The sequence below is a fragment of the Fistularia commersonii genome, chromosome 13 (genome assembly GCF_037954325.1).
Source record: "Fistularia commersonii isolate RoL2024-O1a breed Wild chromosome 13, RoL_Fcom_v1.0, whole genome shotgun sequence".
NCBI lineage: Eukaryota > Metazoa > Chordata > Actinopteri > Syngnathiformes > Fistulariidae > Fistularia > Fistularia commersonii.
Window position 1 is genome coordinate 3,981,302 of NC_141296.1, and position 22,765 is coordinate 4,004,066.

At 37.1% G+C, this 22,765-nt stretch overlaps 1 protein-coding gene across 2 annotated transcripts in view; it reads right to left on the bottom strand.

Moving 5' to 3' along the window:
• Positions 1 to 798: 798 nt before the first annotated feature.
• The window catches only part of trpc7b (transient receptor potential cation channel, subfamily C, member 7b), a 60,772-nt gene continuing 38,805 nt past the window's right edge, over positions 799 to 22,765 (bottom strand). For both annotated transcript variants that reach the window (XM_086157872.1, XM_086157871.1), the window contains 5 exons: positions 9,590 to 9,785; positions 6,850 to 7,071; positions 4,056 to 4,136; positions 1,854 to 1,929; positions 799 to 1,553 (listed from right to left, as the gene is read on the bottom strand). In XM_086157872.1, the coding sequence (XP_086013998.1) occupies positions 1,414 to 1,553; positions 1,854 to 1,929; positions 4,056 to 4,136; positions 6,850 to 7,071; positions 9,590 to 9,785 (715 nt within the window). In that variant the 3' untranslated portion in view covers positions 799 to 1,413. The remainder of the gene's footprint in view (positions 1,554 to 1,853; positions 1,930 to 4,055; positions 4,137 to 6,849; positions 7,072 to 9,589; positions 9,786 to 22,765) is intronic.

The following is a 22,765-nucleotide window of genomic DNA, read 5'->3' on the forward strand; positions in this document are numbered from 1 at the left end:
AATTAATCAATGGGCATGATATTGTTGTTGTTGTTTAGCTAAACAGCATCGTGTCATTAATAACTCGGTCTTTTCAGGACAAATACAATAAGCGCTGCTGGATATATCCCTGTAGAAGAAACACAAATAAGACAATAATCTAAATTTTCATAACCAAATTAAGTCTCCCGAAGTATATTTCATATATGATCATTTTATAAATATCTGATAACTCTAACGTCTAAAGAGCAGGAGGTTTACTACCTTCGTACCTTCCTGAGAACTACTGACCTGCACTGGCAGTTGTAAACAAAGCTACTTGAGGACAAAGGCTAAAAGGAGTAATCGTACGGAGCCACTATGTTTAGCAAACACTATGGTTGTATGAGAGTCTCTGCATTGTTTTAAAGTAAAACATGAACCTAAGAATCAAAACTATAAAAATTTGGTTTCTAATTATTCCAACGTAAAAAAAAAAAAATCTCTCTCCTGAGTGTGACAAAAGATGCTTTTTTTGCTACTATTACACATTTTGGAAGCAGCTCTTGTACTGAGCCGTGCTACTATGTGCTCACATGCCACGGTAATCCATCTTTTCTGAAATTACTCTCATATCTGATGAAATGTAGTGTTTTGTGGATAAAAAAAATGCTTTAATTAGATCGCCTGGGGTATCAAGAGATATAATCCTGCCTGTCAGGACACAATTAACCCTCAGATTGAACTAGAAATGGCACCTTTCTCATATATATTTTTAATGTATTAATTATTATTTTAATAATTAATAATTTAAAAATTAAACATTAATTTAATCATTAATTTTTTTTTTTTTTTTTTTTTTTTTGCTTTTCTTCACAATACAAATACCCCTTTTCTTCTAATTCATTTTCCCTCCGGCCTTCCCCTCATCATCAGTCACAGTGATACGCTGATATCTCTTGGCAGTGGATGCAGGGGCCCTCAGCGGTGTGCTGCTTCAGTCTTGTGCTCCTCGGTGCCTCTTCGTATTATATCTCATGGCGCTCGAGTACTTCTCTACATCTGATTGCATCTCTCTCCCACCCAGTGTATGAACGCCTGCCTTCCCCTCCTCCCCGGTTCCCCGAAAATGATGCCCTTAATCAGAATTCGAGCGGCAACCCGGGCTGATTTAGCTCCACTTCCGCCCCGCGTTCTCCATGCAAAATCACATCCTCGGTTTTCTCCTCGCGCTCCATTCGAACCGGCAAAGAGTCTTCAAAAATGCATGTCGTTGCAGTTTTGCTCTGAAAATTGTTTCTATAATGAGTCTCCATTTTCCCTCGTCATAAAAACATAAGTCAATCTGTGTCCGTTCCTTCCTACTTTAAAAAAAAAAAAAACATACTTGCCACAACCTCCTTCAGGGTTTGACTCTCCCAACTTTTTTCCTCCCTCCCTGCTGGAGCTGTCCGGTCAATGTCTCATGGCGTTCTTGCCAAATTTGTCACCTAGCTGTTGAATAAGGAGAGCCAGCTCTCCGGCAGCTTGTGACTTCTCCTCAAGAAGCTCATAACGGAGGCTGGAAATGTCCTGCTTGATCTCCTTCAGCTCACCTGCAGGATATACATATATATATATATATTTAAGAGTCTCAACATTTTCTACTTAAGAAAATATTCAGAAAATAACCCCCTTTTTTTTTTTTTTTAAACAGTCATTTACGGCTGCAGATTTACACCGCCCCGAATCCTCAGCCATCATTGCTCTGCAGAGCTAACCGGTAAAATTCCCTTAAAACAGCCATGCTATTGGAATGCATCTTTAACAAACTATTTCATTTGTGCATAATGGAAACATAACACAAATAAAAAAAAAAAAAAAAAAAAAATTGGGAAAAAAAACAACAACTTTACCTTCATTGACTTCATCATTCTCTCTGTCCACCTGTGCCTTCAGCACATACCTCTTTATCAGACGCTTCATGATCTTCTGTGAGGGCAGAGAGCAGGATTCATGAGACGAGTTGACTGTTACGTCACATTGCATCATGCATTTATCCAGTTAACAAGTGTATATATGTATATATATATATATATATATATATATATATATATATATATATTACATGTATACATTTACATACAAAAATGTCATAGATTCAAGATTCATTACAAATCAACTGAAATATTGCAAGCCTTTTCTTATTTTAATATTGCTGATTATGGCTTACATCTTAAGAAAACTCAAAAATCCTATCTCAAAATATTTGGAAAATCGTGAAAAAGTAATTTTCGTTTTTTTTTTATTGCAATCCAGAAGATAAAGAACACAATATTCTAATTTTCTGAGACAGTCCTGTATATACATGTATGTATATGTACACATACATGTATACATGTATATGTATATATGTCTATGTCTATGTCTATTTATATGTATGTAAATATAGATGTATATGTGAACAAATATATATATATATATGATGCCCAAAGACAGCTGGGATAGGCTCCAGCATCCTTGCTAGTGGGAGTAGAGGATAGGCTGAAGATGATGGATGGATGGATATACATATATATATATATATATATATATACACATATACATACATACATATATATATACATACATACAGAAATATTATATATATGTGTGTGTATATATATATATATATATGTGTGTGTGTGTACATATATATATATATATATATATATATATATATATATATATATATATACGCCACACCTAGGCATTTTGCAGCCCGTTTTGTTTTTTTAATCCGGCCCGCCAAACTATTTTCTTTGAAAATTTCAATAAGTATTTTCAATTGTAATATTTTGAATCATTTTTTCCTTTTGCTGAATTTTGTATGGATGATAACATACAAAATGATGTCCGTACATTTATATGATCATTAATGATTTTAAAGTTGAAATAAAATTCCCAAAAATTTTGTTTACAATTTTCATTTTGTTCACATGATACCTAGTTGGCCCGTGCATAAAAACTAAATAAGAAATGTGGCCCGCCAGCCAAAATAATTGCCCACCTCTGATATACACATATATATAGAATATATACATATATAACACATACATATCACTAGAAACTAGTAAAACAGTTGTTGATAAAAAATTGGAAATGTAGTTCATAAAGCAAAAGTGTTTGCAGTGTAAAGTGTAAAGCAGTCATTGCAAAATGTACAATGAGGCCTAAGCGCACGTCTCTTCTTAGTATTTGAACAGTAAATGTGAAAATCCAGCGATTTCGTATAAAAAAATGTGAAGTTATTTGAAAAATACCTTTATAGTGCAAATCACCAATAAATATAACCATTTAATTATTTTGTCATTTTACAGTTTTTCTTTCAAAGAATGCCAAGTGAGGCATGGTGTCTCCTGCCTCCCTTGACTGCACGTCACTGATATGTAAATATATGTATATATAAATTTGTTTGTATATTTATTTTACAGTCCTGGTCTCATACAAAATCACACAAATACTTTAATAGTCTTTCCAACAAGAATTTTCTACAGCCACTTGCACTCCTCAAGCAGTCTTTCCTTTGGTTGGACGCTGAACACGGGTCGAGTCCCGTCACCACGCGTGTGACACTGCCGACTATCATTGCCCACACGTGTTTGTATCCCGGTGTCAAAACCTCTGCGGTTTGAGACTGGAGAGCGCAAATTGGGGAAAGAACTTCCAGAGGTTTCTCCCGGAGGGAGCAAAAGCTCAACATTTGACAGGAAGATATGTATCTCTTCCCTCTCGAGTGTTCATTTGCCCTGTTCAACTCACACCAAGTGCTAATAAGAAATACCATCCTTTCATTTTTATCCTTTATCAGTTCTATTGGACTTTGGTAGTCGCCATGCGACAACTTTTTTTCTAATGCTGTTTTTTTTTTCCCACATCATAATTCAGCTACTTTTCTTGGGGTCAATAAATCTTCCCGTGCTCCTTTAGCACCTTCTTTCTGTTTTTTTTTTTTTCCAATTCGTCTCGTAACCATACCACTTTATTTTCTTTTATCTAAGGCGATGAATTTTTTCTAACTCAAATTTCTGTGCTTTCTCCCCCTCTCTTCCTTTCCCTATCACTCGTTTCCATCTCACCTGGTATCTGGTGGGATGTTTTCGAGGTTTCCTCGCGATGAAATCTTCTCCCGGTCGAGGAAAAGACCGGAAACAGTCATCCTAAGCCAGACAAATGTACAAGGTTAATATGAGAGGTATAGATCATTAAAATAAAATCATTTACAGATAAGACTTGGTATTCATATCAAATCCTTAAACATTTCATCACACATAACTGAGAAGAAATATAATCATAAAGTCAAAATAATAATAATAATAATAATGATAATAATAATAATAATAATAATAATAATAATAATAATAATATATGTATATATAATAAGCACTAATATAATAATAATCTAATAATACATCATATATATATACATTATATATATATATATATATATAATAAGCACTAATATAATAAGCACTGTTTTGTCAAAAGAAGTTTAAACTTAAGAGTGAACGCTTGAAACTACATGTCACCCTTTGCTCGCTGGAGCCACAGCCTTGGAAAAGTTAGCAGAAAAATAAAATTGATAAAACCAAAAAAAATTGGTTTTAAAGTGCTTTTCATATGTAAAGCTAAAAACAAATCTCATCTAATCTATCATTAAATGTACATGAGTAAGAGAAGACGTAAACTAAAAGGAAGAGTATTTTAACAGAAAGCATCTTAATCCCCTGAAATTACATTTTTGAAGAATTTACATGACAATAATAGGAAGCTTGTTATTCATCATTTACTTTTTTTGTGTGCAAGTCCCTGCTTTTGAGTCGCACATCCAGATGGCAACTGCTGCTTTGGCTCCAAGCAAATGTGAGAGACACATTTTTATTTTTTGTTATTTTATTTGTTGAAAAAGGCCTATATATCTCCTCCGTCTGTTAAGCGTTCTACACAAATGAACTGATTTGTAGCATCTGCTTTCTCCATTCAATGCGTCCTTCTAGTTCAGAATGTACTTTTCTCTTTTTTGTTCCTCCAATTTATTATTTAGTATTCGCTGCATAGACTAATGGACAGTGAGTGCCATCACTGAAGATGAAATCCTGCTTTGGCATGTGGGATACAGACCCTGTTCCAACATTCAGCATGCTGGAAACTGAGCATGTGTGAATTTTAATCTCATCTGTAGAAACATTTGGAAACGCTTTATCAATGATTTTTGGAGAATATGTCCTGCATTATGGACAAAATATCCTGCAGTTGTGACCTGTGCTGAATCGCTCTCTCGCCCTCTCTCTCTGTATATATATGTATGTATATATGTATATATAAAATAATATTAATTTATATACTGTATATTCAATACAATATTATAATATAATATTTTATAAAATAATATAATATAATAAATCATATTATTTTTGTTAATAATTTTAAATAATTTAAATAATCATTTTAAATCTATATTATTTTCTTTATTTTTTCATTCCAATGAAATCATTAAAATTCCCTAAAATATGCATGCAAAAGAAAATTCAATGACATGCAATGATTTGTAAGCAAACAAATATGACCTGATGACTTAAACCCACACCGATCGATCAATGACGATATTCACGTGAGCAACATAAGGACAAGGTTGAAATATTCTTGCACAAAAAAAGAGTTTTTTTGATTTTAAAATCTAATTTTAAACAAATATTTAGCATTTACTTGTTAAATCTCCTCCCACTGAATTAATGAAATAATTGGAAACCGTCATCTGATGAATGTCACAGACATGGGTCTCCGCTATCTCTCGCTTGCTGCAGCTGCTTGGCTCTACGGTAAAGTTGTCGGAGCTGCGGGGAAGCCGGGCGCTCACAGAGGCAGCAGCGTGTAACCCATCTTGTCCCTTTCCAAAACCTACCTAGATATTTGAGCAGAAGCAGACAGATCCAATGGTCTGGCTAATAGCTTAGCGGGGGCACTGAGGTGTATCATTTGAGTACAGGAATCAGACAAAGGATATTTGGGAAGACAGTGGCACAGGGAACTGTGACTTTTGGTTAAATAGCTGACACCTTTTTTTCTTGTTAAATTTTCACTTGACATAAATCTTAGATAGGTAACCTGCAATGCAGGCTTGCAGTGGGAATATCATATTTTTCTTGGTCTTTACCACTAGGCCATACTGAAACAAATGAAACTGATGAAAACACAGTTGGCAGTTGTTTGACTTCATTTTTGTTGTTGTAGTAATAGTAGTAATAATAATAATAATGATAATAATAATGATAATAATAACAATAATAATAATAATAATAATTATTATTATTATTATAGAATATATGTGTATTATTATTATTGTAATATTAACAATAATAATAACAATGATAATTATATAGATAACATGATATTTTCATCATTATTATTGTATTATGATGTCACTATAATTATTACTATTATTATTATTATTATATTATATATCATCATATTATTATTAATAATAACAACAATAATAATAATTACTCTTATATTACGAACACTAAATATGATGTTATTATTATTATTATTATTATTTTGGACTACAGAGAAAACATGAACACAAGTTTTTAGCAAGATACTGAAACCAGATAATTGGATGAGGGATGAATTGGCAATAGATGAAAACTAACTAGAGTGTCAAGCCATGTTGCTCGATTATCTTGATAGATAACAAACACAAGAACAATAAACCATTGTTCAGCAAAGTCATTTGTACATAAAATGTCTTGTAAATACTTTGCGTTCTTGTCGTCATGTCAGGACTGAACCAGAATTTGAGAAAACAAGTTGCAAGTTGCAAGTAAGTGCTGCTCCTCGAAACACTGCAGAGTGACATCAGGTGATGATACTCACCCTGGCCTGAGAGTTGATCATGCCCATCTCCACTTCATTGTTATGGTGATGGCCATTGGCTTTGCAGAGGCCTATTAGGCAGGATTTGATACGGATGACTAGATAGTAGAACGACTTTGGACTGGGAACTAGGTTGAAGGGAGCAGGCAGTGTTCTGCCTTCGTCAAAGTAGGAGAGCCACAATTTGGCTCGAGCAAATTTCCATTCCACATCGGCGTCTTCCTGTGCACACAAAAACCCAGGGTGAGGAAGAATTATTGGGGAATAGAAAAAAAAAAAAAAATCAGCAATCCCTTGATTCATAATAATAATAATAACAATGAGTGAAAATGTTATTTGAAAATAAAAATAAAAATAAAAATAAAAATAAAAATAAAAATAAAAATAAAAATAAAAATAAAAATAAAAATAAAAATAAAATATGATCACGGAATGTGTGGTACAGAGGACCAAATATTCAAAAAGCGTTCTCGCTATGGAAGGGAACTCCATCTGGGAGGACTGACTGGCATTGATCTGTTTTAATTTTTGACTCGTACTAGCATGTATTGTCAAACGGCACAAAGAATTATTTGTTTAAAAATCACAATTTATAACATATTTTTTAACCAACTGGTGCAGCCATTGTTTTACTAATGCATTGCATGCCGGGTTAATGATGTATAGAGGTTATTGGAGTTAACTTTCGCTCTGCAAGGTACGGTATATGTGGTAATAATGCCACATTTTGCTGCTTTTGGGTGTGATATCAGTCCGAGGGAAACAAAGGGACCGATGCTAGTCTGAACAGCTTTCCAAGGGACGAGAAGACAAGACAGGAGTGGGAAATGGTAAACGGATGGATGGTAAACAGCGGATGATAGAAAGCGGAGCTCCGTGCGACAGACTCTCTCTGTTAGCATAGCAACGCAAAGTCTTAGCGTCTTTGTTCGTCTTCATTAATTTTGAGTTCTGACTTCAGCGTTGCATAGATGACATGTTTTCGAAGCGTACGGTAAAATGAGCCGGTGCAACCTTGTGACATCACTACCCAGTGAGCTTTGCAGCAAAATAATAAACAACAATGGCGGCTCTGTTCTCTATTTGTACCCTTGTTGGTCTCAACTCATTCGCATCATGATTATTTTTTTTCTTTGTTTTGTTTTTGTCATTGCTATTGCCACTTTATTTATGCTGTCATTTTGGTTGTCTATTTTCACCCTTATTGTCTTTTATTTATTTTTTTCCCATTCTGTTGTACATTATCATCCTTGATGTTTTTTTCTCTGCTGTCTATTTAATTGTGGATGTCTTTTGCTCTTTTATTTTTTAATTTTCTTATTTATTTTATTTATTGACATTATAACAGTTATTCTGCAGTGACAAAAGAATTTCCCCTGTGGGGATCGATAAAGTTTATCTAAGTTTATCTTATCTTATCTTATCTTATCTTATCTTATCTTATCTTATCTTATCTTATCTTATCTTATCTTCTCTTATCTTAATTTTTCTTTTAATAATTTTATACAAAGAAACAAGACATGCTTAGAGATTTCATGATAATTTTTTGGTACAAATATCGATGAACCAGGTTACCAGGTTACCTTGGTAACCAGGGATGCAGGACATTTGAGCATAGTGTATGGTTGTTTATGAAAACCGGATTGTTGAATTCATGGACGGGTGAGTGAGGCTAAGGGATGCTGTTGTTAAACAAACATACAATTTGCAGTTGGCTGATGCACAATGCCTCAAATATTACCAATATACAATGGCTAGCCACCACAAGCCTGGAAATAATTGGCTGACTTATTTCTCCAACATTTCCCAAACAAAAGGAAATCAATGTCAAATCTGACGGTGAAATCTGTGCACGTAAAGTCCGGAGGGATTGCAGTGGAGGCCAGAAGCTGGAATCACTTGATGGGAACAAAGGGTCTCGTCAAACACGGTTACTTGTTGGTAGTCGACATATAATTTTTCTGGTTTATTGTTAGAGATACTGTAGACGCAGTGTGGAAACACCGTTGGCTATTCAACGCGCGTCATCGATTCGTTCGCACTTGTAAAAATAAAACCCGAACCCTCCCTCCTGTTCGTTCGCATCACTTTTCACCGCTCCTGTCAGCGAGCCGGCATCCCTGATTTGTTGGTGTAAACAGTAAGACTGGGAAGTTACAGCGCAGATGCATTTGGGAACAAATGTTGCCAAATAAAAGACAGCAGAGCACTTTAATCACCGGATTGGATGGGTGGATACTCCCAGGTGTCATTTTAAGCCGACAAATACACAACATTTATTAATTTTGTGTGGTTATCGAGTGATAAAATTGTATGATGGATATTTTTTTTTGTGCTAATATCCATTCAAATCCTAAAAAAAACAGCTCCTGGAAAGAATCACAAGGGGAAGACAAATATATCCTGAAGCGGACCTGAGTGTTGTGCCGCCAGAACGTTTGATCAACTACTATAAGTATACGATAATAGAGGAAAATTTACAAGTGGGCTTCATCATAGGATGTAATGGATGGCAGGATATGACTCAGTTACTAGATAAGGCACATCTCTGTTGTGATTACATTTAAACATAAATAAAAAACAGAACCAGAAAACAACACATTTATCAAAAGTTACGGATAATCACTGAAAATGAATAATGATGGTTCGTAACGACTGTCACGGGGGGATTAAACTACTGTTATTGTTTTTTTGAAAATCAACCTCCCCCTCCATTGTGACTGGGTGTTTGTTGTTGTACCTCGATCTCCTGATAAGAGCTGTTTATCATGGCGATGAGCATATTGAGGAGGACGACCACCATGGTGACGTTGTAGACGCCGTAAAGCACGTAGCCGATATTTTCGATGAATTTGTGGTCATATTTCAGCACCACTGAGATGACCTCAGACAACCCAAAGATGGACCAGAAAAGGGTCTTAAAACTCTCCTCCACTCTGCAAAGAGAAAGAAAACATTATGGAAATGCAAATGTTCACAAAGCATGCTAAAATTATTATTTGTCTCTTTTGTTTCTTTTTTTTTAATCTTCATTTTTTTTTTCATTATTGTCTTCCGTGTGGATTGCGGCATGATATTACTTTGCGTAGTTTTATTTGTGTGAGTTAAGTGACCAATTTTTTGTACATGCAAGAAAGAATGTGATAATATTATTTAAGAAAACAGACTAAACATAGCAAAAAAAAAAACAAAAAAAACAAATCAAACAAAAAAACAGGAACTAAGGGGGGAAAAAAAGATGGTGATTTTTAAGCTAGGAGAGACATGTAAAATCACCAGTAGGTGATTTACTCCATTCAATTTTTATGCAATTTAGTGACAAGATCAGAAGAGGTGAATAGGTTTTCCAGCTGATTTAGATAAGATAAGATAAGATAAGATAAGATAAGATAAGAACAACTTTATTAATCCCGAAGGAAATTGCTGTGCCAGAGTTACAGAAAATATAACAGTAATAAATAATAAAAAGAAAAGGCAGAATTAGAAATAAAAATAAACTATAAACTATAAACTGTCTCAGTGAAACCATAAAGTGTCTTAGTAAACAAGTGATAAAACTATAAGTGTCTTAGTAACAAGTGAGGTAAGGAGTGCACAATAGTATGGTATGATAAAAGGAAAAATTGTAGTGTAGCTGTTATGAAATGAAATATTGCACAGTTCTGAATATTGCACAACTAGTTGTTTATGCAAATATCCTTTATGAAAAAGGCGGATTTCTCATAGAATATAAGTTTTTTCAAATCATATGGTGTTTTTGCATGAAACATATTTTGTGCATTTGACCAGAAATGTGTGGTTACTAGACAGTCCCAGAATATATACCAGTGATCATCTTGCAGATGACATTGTGAGCTGCAGTGTGAGCAGGGATCAGGTTGAGGAGGATCTAGAGAGGCGGAGGTGTGCGCCGGAAAGGAGAGGAATGAAGGTGAGTCGCGACAAGAGAGAATATATGTGTGTGAAGGAGAGGAAGACGGGTGGAACGGTGAGGCGACAGCCAGTGGAGAACAAGAAGTTGGTGGAAAAGACAGTGGTGAGACCAGCGATGCTCTGGTAACAGTGACAATGAGGAAAAGAAAGGACGCGGAGCTGGAGGACGCAGAGATGAATAAAAATAAGAATAAGAGCAACTTAATTTATCCCGAAGGAAATTGTTGTGCCAGAGTTAAAAGAAAAATATGATAATAATAAATAATGGTAGAAAATTGTATAAACAGTAAAAAAAATAAGAGAAAAAGGGAGAATAAGAAATACAAATAAACTATAAAGTGCCTTGAATAACAAGTGAAAGATAAGGAGTGCAAAGAGTATGAAAAAATATTGTACATGTAGCTGTTATGAAATATTGCACAGTTATGAACATATATACGGATAAATTATTACAGTTTAAATTATTAAAACCTGCATTAAGTGGGTGATTTTTTTTTTATTTTGTTTTATTATATTGAGGTTCTCTTTGGGAGTGACCAGGATGGATAGGATCAGGAATGAGTCCATCAGAGGGAAACCACATGTTACATTTTTTTGGAGAGAAGGTCAGAGAAATATGGATTTATGAAAGTACTGCAGTTTCAAAGAGATGCAAGTTATTAGCATGAGGCAGATTTTGGTGATCTTTTTATTCTCTTTTATTCTCCTTCTGACCTGAAGGTTATACCTTAACCTTCTCCATTGCTCTCATCACCTTTGAGCATCTGGAACCAACTGCGAGCGCAAAAGATCCAAGAACAAATTCTCGGGCGGAATCTACTCTAAACTGAGAACGTGTTTAGCGGCTTAATGCAACGTATCTGAAAAGCATTTATGAGTCTTGTCTTATAATATAATAATAGCATCCCAAGGTAGCATATGAGTGTGCCAGTGCAGGAAATGCGGTTCACATTTGCAATTAAAATTAGTTAAAGATGTCAAGGGACTGCTCCAGGTGGAACCCGGGTGGAACGGTGAGGCTGCAGGGAGTGGAGATCAAGAAGTTGGAGGATTTCAAGCAACAGAGAAGGTGGAAAAGAGGTAAAGGAACGTGTTCAAGCAGGTTGGAGTGGATGGAGAAAAGTGTCAGGGGGTACGAAAAGGTAGAAAACTATCAGCTGGAACAGGGTGGGCAATTATTTTGGCACATTTCTGATTTAATTTTTATGCGCGGCCCAACTAGGTATCGTGTATATTGAACAAAATGAAAATTGCAATTTAAATATTTAAATTTTGGAGTATCTTTTATCAAAACTCAAATCAGTAGTGACCATCTGGAATCATCCGTAAAAAATCAAACAAAAGGAAAATATATAGTTTCTAAAGTCAATATTGATTGAAAATACTTATTAAAATATTCAAAGAAAACAGTTTGGCGGGCTGGATAAAAAAGCAAAAGGGGCCGTAGAATGCCAAGGTTGGAGCGAGACTGAACGGATGGAGAAGGTTGCGATGAAAAATGGAGAATGAATGCAATGAAACATGCAACAATGAAGAAGAGCTCAACAGTAGCCGGCTTCCATTTTATTTGGACCTTTTGTTAGTTTGCATCTTCTCCCCGTGTCTGTGTGGATTTTCTCCCGTTTCTCCCAAGAAAATTGTTGAAACAGAACGGAGGCTCGTAAAATGATAGTTTGTGACGTCGTCTGCACGTGCTGAGGAACTTCGATCGATCTGAGTTATTCGGTTGTTTCATGCAGATGTTTTGCAAACAAACAAGACATATTTGTGCAATACTAGGTTGCAACCTTGCTATCCACAATCGGTTATTAGCATTTTGTGCTCCTAGCGAGTTGGCGGTGCCCGTGTGTGTCTTGTATAGCTTATCACGGAAACAGTCATAGTCAGAACCTGAAACTGCTGCTTTCTAGATATTTACTGAAATAAAAAAAAGGTAGAAAAAACTACAAATATGTCAATTAAGATCCTCCCACCTAGAAAAAAAAAACAAATTGCACGGTGATTAGCGCTTTGGGCTCACACCAACCGAGGACTCTGGGACTCTCTTTGTTCTCCCCGTGTCTGCGTGGGTTTTTCCTCCGGTTTCTCATGAAAAACCCCGAATGACTGACTGAATAGTTGTCTGTCTCTACACGTGGCCTTGCGATTGACGACAGCAGAGACAGGCTGCAGCTTCCCTGCCACCCTGACTGCAGGATCAGCTGCAGAAGATGGATGGATGGATGGATGGATGGATGGATGGATATCTAGTGGTGGCTTGATTGAAGGAGGTTGTAGAATCTCGGTATGGAGCTCGGGGCATCTTCAAAACGATTTTATTAGAAAGCTGACTGGAAATACGCGAAGGAAATTCTCTCATGTGTAAAAAGATAAAGGTGCATATCGGGACTATCCTCCCTACTTTTTTGTTGCACGCATGAAAACACATATAGGCTGAGCTTTAACCTTTTTCTGACAAAAATACAAACAAACACGGGTCTTTAACCTCCTCGGCCGGGTCGGTGTGCCGTCGCTCTTTGCAGTAAAACCTTCAAAATACGCCTGGTGTTATTAAAGAATCGGAACAAGAATGCCTTATCGATCCCCCAGGGCGTCAAGAGGGGAAGAATCAAAATAGACCACTATATAAAAAGAAAGAATAAAAATAGCGAATAATAAAATAAAATAAAACAAAATAAAATTAAAGTAAAATAAAATAAAATAGAGTAAAATAACATGAAATAAAATGAGAAAAAAAAAGAACAGTAAAGATCAAAAGTAATGAATGAAAATTAATTTGAAGGTATGTAAGGTATTTCCTTGGAAATTTTACTAGGAAAAATCCAAAACGAAACAAAACACGACCACACACAATTTAAAAACATTTAACTGCCAATGCAAATAGACTGAAAAGCTCCTTTCAGGTATTCAGAGGCAAATCAGTTGTAATTTGAAACAACACGTCATTTGCCTTATCATCCGCACCCATGTCCCAACAATGACCTAAAGGTTAATTCAAAAGCAAGTGAGAACGGGATTTCTGGGAGGAAGAAATGGAATTGTCATCCATTCAGTCCCCGCCTCTACGTTGCGTCTCGGCAGAACACTTTTGTATGAGCACATTTGGCGGCGTAATATATTTGGAAAAAAACAGTGGCCACGCGAACGCAACAGTCAGGTTTGACGTCAGTGCAACGTCACAAATCTGAATCCTGTTATCTTCAGAGCTAACATACTGTATTAATATCCCTAATATGGGATACTAATATGACAAAAAATAATATGAAATATCATATTAGTATAATATGAAAAAATACTCCATGAGAAATAAAGAAATCATTATAAAATAGTGTACAAATTATTTCTTCTAAAAACAGTAAAAAATGAATGGCTCAGACAAACATTTTGGTGAAGGCTCTCATGAAAACACAATTCAGGGATAAAGCCATGAAGAATAGTGTCGATTAATTTATTTATTTTCTACTTTATTTTTCATATTCAAGGCGTAATATGCCCACACATTACAGTGACACATTGAAACTTGAAGCAGCCGGAACCACATTCACAATCATCGGTGGTTCACAAGTGGTGTCTGTTCTTATGAGAGATTTATTGGCCGCCTGACAAGCTATTGCCGGATCCAACTATTTCGCCTTCTAACACACACCCTATTATGTCATCAAAAACAATCTGGAAAGTGATTTTGGTGCACTTGCCTTACATATGTACATATACATACTGTATATACACATATACATATTTGTGTGTGAATTTATCTGTGTGCATATATATGTATGTATACATATATATATAGATATAATGTTCAAAAAAATAAAGGAAACACTTGAACATCACAATGTTACTCAAGTCAATCATGCTTCTGTGAAATCAAACCTTCCACTTCGGAAGAAACACTGATTCATTTTGACTTGTTTTAAGGACATTACATTAAAGTTGGATCAGGCTGTCGTGTGTTTTTACACTTTCATTTAGAGTGCGACTCCAAATACGGAACTCCATGGGTTCATGTATTTGATTTCCATTGATAATTCTTGTGTGAATTTGTTGTCAGCGCATTCTATGTGAAGAACAAAGTATTTGATAAGAATATTTTATTCATTCAAATCTAGGATGTGCTATTGTAGCATTCCCTTTAGTTTTTGAGCAGTGTATATATACCGTAATTTCTGGACTATTAGGCGCACCTCACTATAAGCCGCACCAGCTAGCTGATCTAGGATGTGCTATTGTAGCATTCCCTTTAGTTTTTGAGCAGTGTATATATACCATAATTTCTGGACTATTGGGCGCACCTCACTATAAGCCGCACCTGCTAGCCAATCACTATCTTGGGCTTCCTCCGACGCACTGAAACCGTCAAAGTTGTCTTTTCTGGTGTCGGAGTTGACTTTCCCGGTTATTTCATCGGGCCGATGTGACGAGGATAAAAGTTTTAGCGCCGTGAAGCTTATTGCCCCCCCCCCCCCCCCCCCCAGAAAAATTCATGTATTAGCTGCATTGTTGTTTAAGTGAAAAAAGTCGCGGCTTATCGTCCGAAAATTACAAAATATATATACTAATACATATTTGTATATGCATATACATATGCATATAAATATATATATATATATATATATAAAATCTTTATTTAAAGTCTCATTGCAAAACAAAATTCTCCCAAACAATGGCAAAAAAAAATGACCAGATAACTGCGTTTGTCATATTTCTCCTAATTATCACTTTGAAGCAAACGTGTAGATGTTTAAGTTATGCCTTCCTACGCTTAGAGGAAAAAGCCGCGTCGATAATGACAACAAGCATTTGTTCCATTAAAGAAAACTCCTTGGGGGGCAAGACATAAACCTTACTGCAGAACCAAAGCTTCCTGCGTAGCGTAGCCTATTTATACACTGCTCATCGCGGCAATTAGTTTTTATATTCGGCCCGAGGAGGAAACAAATGCCTCCCCGTTGCAGGAGCATCCAAGTGAAACACGAACAAACACAGACGAGGATATATTGTATGCTACTGCACAATGAGTAGAGGGATATATATATACGGGAGGGGTCTTCTTCAGTAATATCGACGCATGGCAAACCGGTGCAGCTCTGCGTCATCCCTATTTTGGTTGACTTTCTGCTTTTCTTCTTCACTGCAACTGATTGACTGCAGTTGACTTCTATTGAGCGTATTACAATGTTCTCTGTTACCGAGTTGGACAAGCCTTAACGTGAGATAATTTAATTTCCAGCTCTTCTTTGTGTGTGTGTTTATTTCACGGGCAAGCGGAGACAGAGATGGACGGTGTGTTATTATCTCTCATTAAGTGGCATCGGCAGCATAGGCGGTGGTTCCAGAAGGAAGCCACACTCCGGATGTGTGTCAGCGAGGATGGTGAGCCGCCTCTGTTTGGCAGGGGAGGTAAAAAAACGCTATCACAGAGGGACCCGAATCAACCTCTCCCCCTCCGAGATGTGCTCCGAGTCTCTTTGCGTCGTGCCTCCGTCATTGTTTTAGCCCTCAGCTGTGCCGCTATTTCATTTATCTATGTCACCCGTTTCCTCATTAATGCTGCTGCATTGATATCTCCGTCCCGTTAACCCTTTCCCTCCCTATCACTTTCTCCATCTTTAGAAGCAGCAGCCTTTCCTCGCCTCTATTCCTTAATCTATTCTTTTGATTTATGTGTGGGTCAGAATGCTGCACTGAGGTGTTTCTGCTTTGGATGTTTTAGGTTGAGCAGTTGACTTTACGTTTCCATTTGTGCTAAGTTGGTTTTTTTTTTTTCCTTTCTTTAAGATGAGATAAGATAAGATAAGATAAGATAAGATAAGATAAGATAAGATAGGATACAATATGATATGATATGAGGAAATGAGATGAGATGGTATGAGATAAGATGAGATAAAAAAAGATAAGATATGATACAATATGATACGATACGATGTGATAGGATGAAATGAGATAAGATAAGATAAGATGAGATGAGATGAGATGAGATGAGATGAGATGAGATGAGATGAGATAAGATAAGATAAGATAAGATAAGATAAGATAAGATAAGATGAGATGAGATGAGATGAGATGAGATGAGATGAGATGAGATGAGATGAGATGAGATTGGATAAGATAAGATAAGATAAGATAAGATAAGATAAGATAAGATAAGATAAGATAAGATAAGATAAGATAGGATAGGATAAGATAAGATAGGATACGATATGATATGATATGATATGATATGATATGACCCGATGAAATGAGATGAGATAAGATAAGATAAGATAAGATAAACTTTATTGATCCCCAAAGGGGAAATTCTTTTGTCACAGCAGAATAACAGTTATACAGGACATGTCTCAGAAAATTAGAATATTGTGATAAAGTTTATTATCTTCTGTAATGCAATTACAAAAACAAAAAAATCATACATTCTGGATTCATTACAAATCAACTGAAATATTGCAAGCCTTTTATTATTTTAATATAGCTGATTATGACTTACATCTTGAGAAAACTCTCAAAATATTAGAATATTATAAAGAAGTAATTTTTGTTTTTTTAATAGCATTACAGAAGATAAAGAACTTTATCACAAATATTCTAATTTTCTGAGACAGTCCTGTAGGTATCAATAGATATGAATATAAATATGAATTAGAAGATAGCAAAAGACATCCACAAATAAAGACAGCCGAGAGAACAACAAGGTTAAGTAAAAGAAAATGGACAAGAGAATGGGGAAAAAAAAAAAAACAACCAAATCAACAACAACAAGGACAGGAACATAAACAGAGCGACCATAGCAATGACAAAAATAAACATGAATAAGTAGGATGGGAATATGTTGTGACTAACAAGGATAAGAATAAACTTAGGGCATGACAAGTGTGAATGGATGAGGATTATTTCTCATTATCATTATTTTTGTTTCTCTTGTTGCTTAAGATGAAGGACATCTGTTGCTACTTCTTGTCTTGGATCAATTATTTCTCCCATTTGATCTCTTGCCCCACCCTAATCTGGTTTCCCATCGATTGTTCTCATCCGCCCTGCCTTTCCCTTGTGCTCCTCGCTATCTCACCGCCTTCTCTGCACCTTGGAGAACAACTCCCAATTGTTATTTACTTTCGGACGTTGAAACAAGATCAGAGACTCGTAAGATGAATCGATTCATCCGCGTAATTTGGTTGTTTTCATGCGGATGTTTTGCAAAAATACGAGACATATTTGTGCAATACTAGGTTGCAACCTTAATACCCACAATAGTTTATTAGCATTTTGTGCTCCTAGCGAGCCCGTATGCCCATATGTGTCCTGTATAGCTTATCATGGCAATAGTCATAGTCAGAATATCAACCGGAAACTCTGCTGCTTTCCAGATAAATACTGGAGGGAAAAAAGGTAGAAAGAACTACAAATATGTCAGTTAAGATCCGGCCACACAGAAAAATAAATTGCACGGTGGTGCGAACTCTAATATGCGTCCGCCCAGGTTGCCATGTGGCTAGCGCTTCGGCCTCACGGCGACGAAGGACTTTGTTTTGATTCCGATAAGAGGACCTTTCCTTGTGGATTTTGCGTGTTCTCTCCGTGTCTGCGTGGGTTTCCTCCAGGTTTTCCAATTGGGAAAATTGTCCCGAATGAGTGAGTAAATGTCTTGTATTTGTCTCTGCGATTGGGTGAACCCCGTCTTTCGCCCAATGACCAGCTTCCCCCTTGAACCTGAGTGCAGGATAAGGTGAAGAAGATGAATGGATGGATGGATGGATGGATGGATGGAACGTTGGATGGATGGATGGGTGGATGGATGGATGGATGATGGATGGATGGATGGATGGATGGATGGATGGATGGATAGGTGGATGGAACGTTGGATGGATGGATGTAACGTTGGATGGTTGGATGGGTGGATGGATGGATGGATGGAACGTTGGATGGATGGATGGATGGAACGTTGGATGGTTGGATGGGTGGATGGATGGATGGATGGAACGTTGGATAGATGGATGGATGGATGGATGGATGGATGGATGGATGGATGGATGGATGGATGGATAGGTGGATGTAACGTTGGATGGATGGATGTAACGTTGGATGGTTGGATGGATGGAACGTTGGATGGTTGGATGGGTGGATGGATGGATGGATGGAACGTTGGATAGATGGATGGATGGATGGATGGATGGATGGATGGATGGATGGATGGATGTAACGTTGGATGGTTGGATGGGTGGATGGATGGATGGATGATGGATGGATGGATGGATGGATGGATGGATGGATGGATGGATGGATAGGTGGATGTAACGTTGGATGGATGGATGGATGGATGGATGGATGGATGGATGGATGGATGGATGGATGTAACGTTGAATGGATGGATGGATGGATGGATGGATGGATGGATGGATGGATGGATGGATGGATGGATGGATAGGTGGATGTAACGTTGGATGGTTGGATGGGTGGATGGATGGATGGATGGATGGATGGATGGATGGATGGATGGATGGATGGATGGATCCACCCACCTCAGTCACATGGAGGCTTCATTGTTCCCATGTATGTTATTTAAAGTACTACTAATGTCCCAGATGTTTATATTTCCTCTCACTTTTAACTCTTTCCAATTGGTTCCTCACCTCTCCACTTCTCTCCCAGGTGTCATGAGGTCAGAACGGAAAAATATCATCCATCCATCCAACCATCGCCTGCCGCTCATCCGGCACTCAATTTTCCCATTTTTTTCCGATTAACCTGCTGCTTTTTTGGACCGTGGGCGGCGGAAACCCATGCAGACACGGGGGAAACATGCAAATTCTACACAGAAAGTTCCCCTCGTCGGGGTCGAATCTTCGGGATGGGAGGCAACCGTCTTCAAATATCCCAAAATTTCTATATATATTTAATCTCTAAAGTGGTATATAATGCCCCTAGTGATGTGTGGGTATTTATACGACACTGGCATGGAAAGACAGCGACACGTAGCAAACCAGTTTGGGGTGTTTTCCTCAGGCAAGGATTGAGGTGAAACTTATTCAAACATGGACAATGATGTGATTTGAAAGGAAATCAAACACAGCGTGAACTTCTTAAATGTTTCGCTGCCACGTTGAGCTTTTAATCAATTTGATTTGGGCTGTAAAAACGACTTAAAAATACCATTTTCTTGGCACATTCTCTTGAAACATCAACCACACCCTTAATGTCCATATCTTTATTTAATTTATAAGCTGCTATTTGTCTTATTTAGAGATGTTTACCACCTCAATCATTGAGATTGCTAACTCAAATAGCAACCAAATGATAAAAATAAACAATGGAATGAACTTGCGACCGCATTTGGTGTTATTTTCATAACATTTCTTCATCTTATCACTTTTTCTCGCCGCACCTTTTGACTTTTATATTGCGGGTCTTTGTCTTCACCTCCTTGTTTTCTTGCAGACATATTTCATCCAGCCTCTCTTGCATTAGACTTCCTTTAACCCTCGGTTCCACCTCAGGCTTTCCGGTAATTCGGAATAAAGATACTTCACTGTCGGTGAAGTGATGACGCAAATTGAGTATAATATAAATATGACCTTACATTACAAGATGTTGATGGAGCGGAACAAGAGAAACTGACGATATACTGAAAACGAATCTATTTTCAGTAGCTGGCGGTGAAACGTGTGGAATCCGGGCAAAAAAGACGATATCCGTGCTTCTCCGTGTTTGACCTTCTCCCCTCCTCAGTCGTTCGCTCTCCTTTTGTTTTTGGATCCTGGCTGGATTCCCACTTTTTGCCTGAACAAACAGCTGAGACAGAAACACCCTCCTTTGCATCTGTTTACCTCCCTGCGGTTCTTTTCCACGCCGTCTCCTCTCTGTCCTCCTCCCTCCGAAAAAGGATTTCGGCTCCTTCTTTTTTGTTTGCGTCGCGATTTTTTTTCGCTCCCGCCTTGATTGCGCTTCATTTATTCTGTTTTTTTTTTTTTTTTTTTTTTAAGTTGCACTTGATTGTTTTTAATCATTATATATATATATATATATAGATTTTTTTTTTTTTTTTGGAAGATCCTAGATGTCCCACTTACAGGATTGTCTCAGAAAATTTGAATATTGTGATAAAGTTCTTTATCTTCTGTAAAGCAATAAAAAAAAACAAAAAACAATTAAAAACAATTTTCACCAGCGGATTCTAACATGATGCATCCCGAGAGATGGTCACGGATATTAGATATAACAATATATCTTAAAGAAGCTGAAATGTGCACCTACAGGACTGTCTCATAAAATTAGAATATTTCGATAAATTTCTTTATCTCCTGTAATGCAATTAAATAAACAAAAATTACTTTTTCATGATATTCTAATATTTTGAGATAGGATTTTTCAGTTTTCTTAAGATGTAAGCCATAATCAGCAATATTAAAACAATACTATTTCAGTTGATTTGTAATGAATCCAGAATGTATGACATTTTTGTTTTTCTTATTGCATCACAGAAGATAAAAAAACTTCATCACAATATTCTAATTTTCTGAGACGGTCCTGTCGTCGTTTCCCTCACACAGCTACAAATGATATACGTCTTCATCCTCGGAATATTTTAAAAAATAATTTACTTTCAACCATCCCCCTCTCTCTGTTGTCATGCATGGCTGATTAAAACAGAGCGAGGGAGGTTTACTGCTCTGCCAGCTTTATCAAAATCGAATTCTCGATAAGCATGTGCGCACGTTTTAAAGCACCCACAAATATTTATTTGGCCACTAAAGCACCTGCTATAGTGTGCAAACACAGAGTGTTTGTATGCACTTATGTGAATGGACGTCCCCGCTTAAGTATATTTGTACATGTGGGAACATTCTTTAAATGTGTGAGTACTCAGCAAAGATCAGATTTTTGTGCCACTGGGGACGTGGGGTTTTAACTTTTCAGTCTTCATTAAGCGGTATCTATGTGTGTGTGTGTGTGTGTGTGTGTGTGTGTGTGTGTGTGTGTGAGTGTGTGTGTTCCCATCCCTCGCCATGAACGGCCCCTCCTGGGGTGTCATTACTACTTCTACCTGCTTCTCGCTTCATCTCTCTAAATGCGAGTTCTCAGGCAAGCCTGTTCTACTGCCCTCCGTCTAACATGCCTTGCGAAATAGCTTAAATTGCACACACACACACACACACACACACACACACACACACACACGCAGATGACAGAGAGAGAGAGAGACTTCATGATTTGGACACGGTGTAGGAGAGACTATTATTAAGTCATTGTAGAAATATCACACTGGCAGCCGGCAATTGGATTGAAAGGGACACACTGCCCATGCAGAGATTTGGTCTTTTGTAAAAAAAGTTTTATAAAAATGCATCGCGGTAGAATGAGGGGGAAATCAAAAAAAAAAAAAAAAAAAAAAAAAGACAATGGCAGAAGAAATATTGAGAGGGGAAGAAAATTAAATGCAATTTAAAAAAAAAAAAAAAAAAAAGCATCACCGTCACTATAATTCAGGCCAATCTGATGGGAAGAATTTAATCCAGACTGACCCCTTGTGGTGAGTTTTGACACCTAAAATATACGTAGAACCCCGAAAAATGAAAACCGTTTCGCCCGCACGTGTGAAAAGATAGAAAAAAAAATATAAAGAAAGGTAACAGTAACATCACTTGATCGCTTTAAGAGAACGGGTCAGACGTCGCAACCGATGAACGCGGATTTGTTTTTCCGACTGGCCTTCGCAGATCTCCAGATCCTGCGCTCACGCCGATGGAAAAGTTAAAACGTATATATTATATTGTCCGGTGCCCGGGGGTCCCTCTCTCTCTTGTCACGCTCCGGCGTCTCCTTTTCATCTGTCAAATTGTGACCGTTTGCTCTGCGGCTGTCCATTTTTACCCTGCCTGTCAGGGCTATCTACCTGTCTATCTGGCCTTCGCGCCGCCGCCGCCGCCGCCGTCTGCCGGCTCATCTCTGGCTCCGTGCGAGCAGCCAAGCAGAACTTACAGCTTCTAAGACC